This window comes from Wasmannia auropunctata, unplaced genomic scaffold (assembly GCF_000956235.1).
Source record: "Wasmannia auropunctata unplaced genomic scaffold, wasmannia.A_1.0 LD335544.1, whole genome shotgun sequence".
Classification (NCBI taxonomy): domain Eukaryota; kingdom Metazoa; phylum Arthropoda; class Insecta; order Hymenoptera; family Formicidae; genus Wasmannia; species Wasmannia auropunctata.
In genome coordinates, this window is record NW_012027346.1 from 40,875 (window position 1) to 46,732 (window position 5,858).

Consider the following 5,858-nt stretch of genomic DNA (forward strand, 5'->3'; position numbering starts at 1 on the left):
ACTAAAAATTCAGTCGATTCCACCGAAAGCAAATTTTCACTAGTTTTGTGAAGGGTCCTTTGTAGAAAGAATTTTGTTTATCTCGTGCACACCAAAAAAGTTGAAGTTTAAATTATTCAATTTTGCTTTGGTTTATTTTTGGGTTATTTTAAATTAGTGCCGTAGTATATAGAATCTTTGCAGAGAAATGTGATTTAAAGCATTCGAAAATTATAGCTTTAAGCTTTTAAACTCTTTTTCAAACATCACTCCGCAACCATATTTTTCGCAGAGATACATATAAATTTTGAATTTGATTCTTTTAATGTTGATTTTAAGTGATTATTTAATTTTGTTCAGGCAGGCAAAATTTTAAGATAGAGTAACTTCGTCAGAAATAATCATAACAAGACTTTTTAAAAAACACTTTACAGTTTGAAGTCTCCACTTTTTAAATTGATACTTTAGAAAACGACTAACTAAATTTCTTTGAAGTCGCATAGATGTAAATGGAGGTATGACAAATCGCAAAATTTTTCCCAAACTTTGTAAAGTTCCGTGGAATGGAATAAAAATCGCACACAAACGTGGTGGACAGCTTTCGAAAGAATGAATCTTTTCTTTTAATTTACTTTGTTGTTGAACGTTGTACGATTTTTTTCACTGAATTATTCAACATTGAAGCAAAAAAGTCATTTTTGCTTCAACATTGAATAACTCGGTGAAAAAAATTTCAAAATAGAGCAACTTCGTCAAAAATGATCATAAGGAGATTTTTTAAAAACCGTTTTACAGCTTGAAATCTCCACTTTTCAAATTGATATTTTAGAAAACGACTGAATTTCTTCAGAGGTACATATAGATACAAATGGAGGTGTGACAAATCGCAAAATTTTTCCTAAACTTTGCAAAATTTCATGGCGTCGAATAAAAATCGGACACAAACGCAGTGTACAGTTTTCGAAAGAATGAATGTTTTTCTATGATTGTTTTTTTATTGAGCGTTGTACAATTTTTTTACTGAGTTATTTAATATTGAAGCAAAAATGACCTTTTGCTTTTATGCAACACACACACACACACATACACACGCACACGCACACGCACACACACACGCACACACACAAATTTATATCAGTAAAACATATAATAGTCATAATAATTTGGGAATGTTCATAATTACCTTATAAAAATTCACGACAAAAATAGACAAAAATAGCGTACGTACCAGCAAATCTTGACAATATGAGTGACTTAATCCACATTTGTCGAGAAATTCAACGATGTTATTTGGCATGGAAGAAGTCATTTATTTCTTTTAGACTTAAGCACTGTTGCAACGAAGTTTGCCACCACCGAAGCGCCGTGATATCCGCACAATACGAAACAAATAAAGGTGATTTATGAGACATAACGCGGAAAATGCTTTTTGTGCGGTAAGAAGCGTGGTAGCCAATAAACTTTATACAGTTCTATATAATTAAATTATATAATTAAACGAATTATATAATTAAACGAACAATAATTAAACGAATGCAGTATTGCCGTGCGACAAAAGTTTTCGCATTCGCGGTTAAAACCGAAAATGTAAGGATTAGTACGGCATTCACGCGACCGACTGTGCGGCACAAACACAATTGAATGTATAGTACTGATATAGCATTGCTCGTGTCATCTTATTATATTAAACGTTTCCGTAATTTCAGCCAAAAAATGTAACGGTTGTTCTAAAAAAAAAATTATTTGCATAGGATAACGCATATCATAATTATTTGCTATTTTCATATAAATAAATTATTTGTTACATTGTTCGTATTTATTATAATCAAATAATACATTATTTGGTTGAAAGATATTACTGCAAATAATAGTGTAATTTCCGTCAAATAATAGATTTTTGAATGAAACATAATTTTTATTTAAACAAATAATATGTTTCGTATATATAAGCATATATATGTGTTTCAATGGAACAAATATCAATCAAATAAATAGGAATACTAAATTTAAAGAAACCTTTTTCTTTGTGTACAAACATTCTCTTTACATATTTATAACTTTTATAAATTTATGCGATAGAATCTTAATTTCATAGACATTGATGCTCAATGGTTTCAGACATTTTCTGAAGTAGAAACGACGACGATTGCGAATATGTATGATGCGGAATCAAATTATCAGCAGAATTACGGGGAATCTACAAATGATTCTTATGAAGAAGAATATGTACAGCGTTATAATACTCGAGGTCCACTTGGGCCCCGTGGATTTCCTGGGTCGCCGGGATTACCCGGTTCTCCTGGCAAGAAAGGTGAACCTGGTCGAGATGGATTGTCCGGATTGCCAGGTATATCCGGTCCACCAGGTAACATCTTCGTAATACCCTCGTGGAATCAACAGGGTAACGAGAAGGGACCAGACTCTCAGGCGGAAATGTTGCGGCAGATGATATCACAACACATGCTTTCTATGAGAGGCGTAGAAGGCCCGATGGGCTTTACGGGCGTCCCTGGTCAAGATGGACCACCTGGGCCTCAGGGACATAAAGGAGAACCCGGTGAAATCGGTGAACCTGGACTTAGAGGAGACCGAGGTACAGAACAAATTTAGAAAAGATAGGAATATGGTGACGACTTATTTCGCAAAGTTATCGATTCTTAATCTTTTTAATGTATATTGAGAAATTATTTAAAATATATTTTTTTTAGTTCTTTATAGTTTATTTAAATTGTTGTTTCTTAAGTCTAACATGGAATCTTGTGGAATGAATTTCTTATCAAGCGAAGCGACGCCAAGTATATAAAAGTCGGATGATGACCTGTGAATATACGACACTGGCACTGTCAAATTAGCGCTACCGCTTATAGCTTTATCTCAAAATTTTACTTGGTCAGATTTCTGATTTTAATATCTCGGAAATGAAAGTTCTAATGAAAAATCTAATGACACTTTCATTATATAACGTCGATACGAGCTTTCGATTGAGACCAGTCCGAATGGAATCAGTGCAGTCAATCCTGAGATTTCGAAATGAGTTTATGAAAATGCTACTTCAGCGATTCCAGTCTTCTTCTTCTTATTCTTATTCAAATTGTCCGCCAAGGCGCGTTCACAACATCAGTGTCAAACTTGGTGTATCCGCATTTTACATACATTTTATTAATTAATACAATCTGGGTACGCCAAGTTTTTGCTTCATTAAGATCCCATGGGGGATTTTGGTCACTAATTTAAATCTGTTTTATGAAATTTAAAATTATTTGGAAAGACAATGGCATTAAACTTTAGCTGCATATATTTTTAGATGGTTTAAACGGTTTATTAAAAAAATATTTTTGTCTCTATGTCTAATCAAATACTTGGCAACTTATATGATCTCATATTTGTTTTTGGACAACTTTTATTTGTTAAAATAATATTCTTAGTTTAGGAAAGATGTAATGTACGATCCTTTTTTATACTTGGCGTAATCTTTTTTCTTTTTTAAAAAGAGTTTTTGTTAGGTACTTAATTCTTGTAAGTTCGCACAAAAATTAAAAAAAGCAAAATTTTTACAGGAATTCCCGGAAATTCTGGTAGAGAAGGTAGGAGAGGTCGTCCCGGTAGAGACGGCGAACGCGGTCTCAGTGGACTACCTGGAATGAAAGGCGAGCAAGGTCCGATAGGATTGCCAGGTTTCCCGGGTGATAAAGGCGAACGGGGATCTCCAGGAATACCTGGTGAACCAGGTTTGCCAGGTCATGAAGGCATACAGGGTGAGGACGGTCCTCCGGGTTTACCAGGTCTACCTGGTGAATTGGTAAAAATGTTGTTACCATTTTATTTCTAAAAAGAGAATATTAAATAATAGTGCTCTCAAGTATGTTACGTCCAAGCACCGGAAGATAATTTTTTAAAAAGAATTAGAAGGAGTCCCGCTTAGAAACGAGACAGGATTTAGAGAGAAGGGAGGAGGTATGGAAGGACGTAACGAGATAATCTGTTTCGCAGGTACGCGCGGAGGCGTACGTGCCTGTGGTGTACTTTGCCTATGCGACCTTCGTTCACGCTTACTTGCGAGGAATTCGCAAGCTTGCAGTCTTGCATTTCCGCTCGCTCGTAGTCATGTATGCGTTGCTATGCCAAAATGCAAGGCTGTAATAGCACTCAGGTCATAACAGCAATTTGAGGAAAAAATGGATTTGATTGGAAAATATGATTCGGGATCATCCCTATATGATTACCAATTCTTAAAGCTATTCATTGGTGAACCATCTTAGATGTGTCACCAATTTTTAGGTTTCGCACTTTGTTATTGATGGGTCCCTGTTAAGATTCTTATTTGATTAGTTATCTACTGGTAATCATATTTGTAAGGACTAAGTTTGTTTATTTGTATAGATTAATGTTTGCTCCCAATATGAGATTTTGAACTCAACTCGAGGCTTATCAATTTAAAATAAAATAATTATTTTTCTGCTGAAGGGTTATCTCGTCCCTTAATAAAGTTTCACGACTCAACATGTGTGGGCTGTTTTTATTACTTTTATCTATGAAATTTGAAATTCCGTGCTTCAAAATCAAATTTTATCGATGTATTTTATCATGTGTATATGGCAGTATGTAAATTGTGATCCTTATTGCTTTGTCGCGAGTCCAGTCCAAACATGCCTAGGCAGTTTATCTGTTAGTTTTTGAAAATAGAATTCGTGAACAGGTTAATTTCGATATTGGATTTTTCCGTCGCAGATAAGTTGTATACTGCAAGATACAATTCTTATCTGTTTTCAGTAATAAAAATTTCTCACATTCGGTCGTATAATATTTACTTGAAATGGATTTTTCTCAAGAAAACCAATAACGGTCAATTTCGTTGAGTCGAGGTATCTTTGTCAATTGATAACCGTAAAATATGTTTTTACTCTAAGAATTCATTCCACGTATTCACGAAACAAAGAAATCGTAAAATCCACTGGACGTAACAAGTGGATTTATTAATTTATTTAGAGTTTGAATATTCAATTTTTTACAGAAATATACATGTTTTTTAAAAATGTATACATGTGGCAATATGATTTAAAAATAATATTTTATAAATAGTTTTAAAAAATAATAAGTCAATTTTAAACGTTATATGAGAGGTATATTTATTCACGTAGGGTCCAAGGGGATTTATTGGACCAAGAGGATTCCCTGGATTATCAGGTAATCCCGGTATTCCTGGAAATGAAGGGCCACCCGGAGTTAAAGGCAATGCTGGTCCACTCGGTCCACCTGGTGCACAGGGTCAACCAGGAATTGCAGGTTCAATAGGACCGCCTGGACCTCAGGGTTTACCAGGGCCGATCGGTTTAGTCGTAAGTTTAGTTGTAAATATGATCAATAAAAAACAATAACAGAGCTGACGAGCTAAGCTAGGTGTATGTGCTAATAATGTGTATTGATTGAGGTGATAAACAATCTTTTATAACAATGTTATATAAATAATTAACATACAAAATGTACCAAACGTTTTGACCCTTTTATATAGCGGCCATCCTCAGTGAAAAAAGTAACAAATTTAAAACAAAACTTACATTATATGTCACGCATTCGCTCGCAATAATTTACATTAGTCTGATGCTTTAACAAAAATTATTGCCCTTGTCATCCAGATCTTTTGGAAAGTCATCCTTAGTTCATCCGTATTGGTATTTAAGATTTAAGATTTTAGTTGTATCTACATATTATTGATTTATTTATTTTCATCCTTATTGTTGTGTAGCGTGTTCTTTCTTCTTAGTTTGTAAGTCTTCTGGATATTCAAACTTAACAATATAAATTTCAGGGCGCGTCAATAAATGAACGCTTTCTCTCTCTTTCTCTCTCTTTCCCTCTCCCTCCTCTCTCTCTCTCTCTCT

At 34.2% G+C, this 5,858-nt stretch overlaps 1 protein-coding gene across 1 annotated transcript in view; it reads left to right on the plus strand.

The window, feature by feature from the left end:
- The window catches only part of LOC105456812 (collagen alpha-2(XI) chain-like), a 14,629-nt gene extending 8,869 nt beyond the window's left edge, over positions 1 to 5,760 (plus strand). Inside the window, exons 5-7 of the mRNA XM_011701124.1 lie at positions 2,098 to 2,572; positions 3,537 to 3,778; positions 5,118 to 5,760. Of these exons, the coding sequence (XP_011699426.1) occupies positions 2,098 to 2,572; positions 3,537 to 3,778; positions 5,118 to 5,354 (954 nt within the window). The 3' untranslated portion in view covers positions 5,355 to 5,760. The remainder of the gene's footprint in view (positions 1 to 2,097; positions 2,573 to 3,536; positions 3,779 to 5,117) is intronic.
- Positions 5,761 to 5,858: the final 98 nt, after the last annotated feature.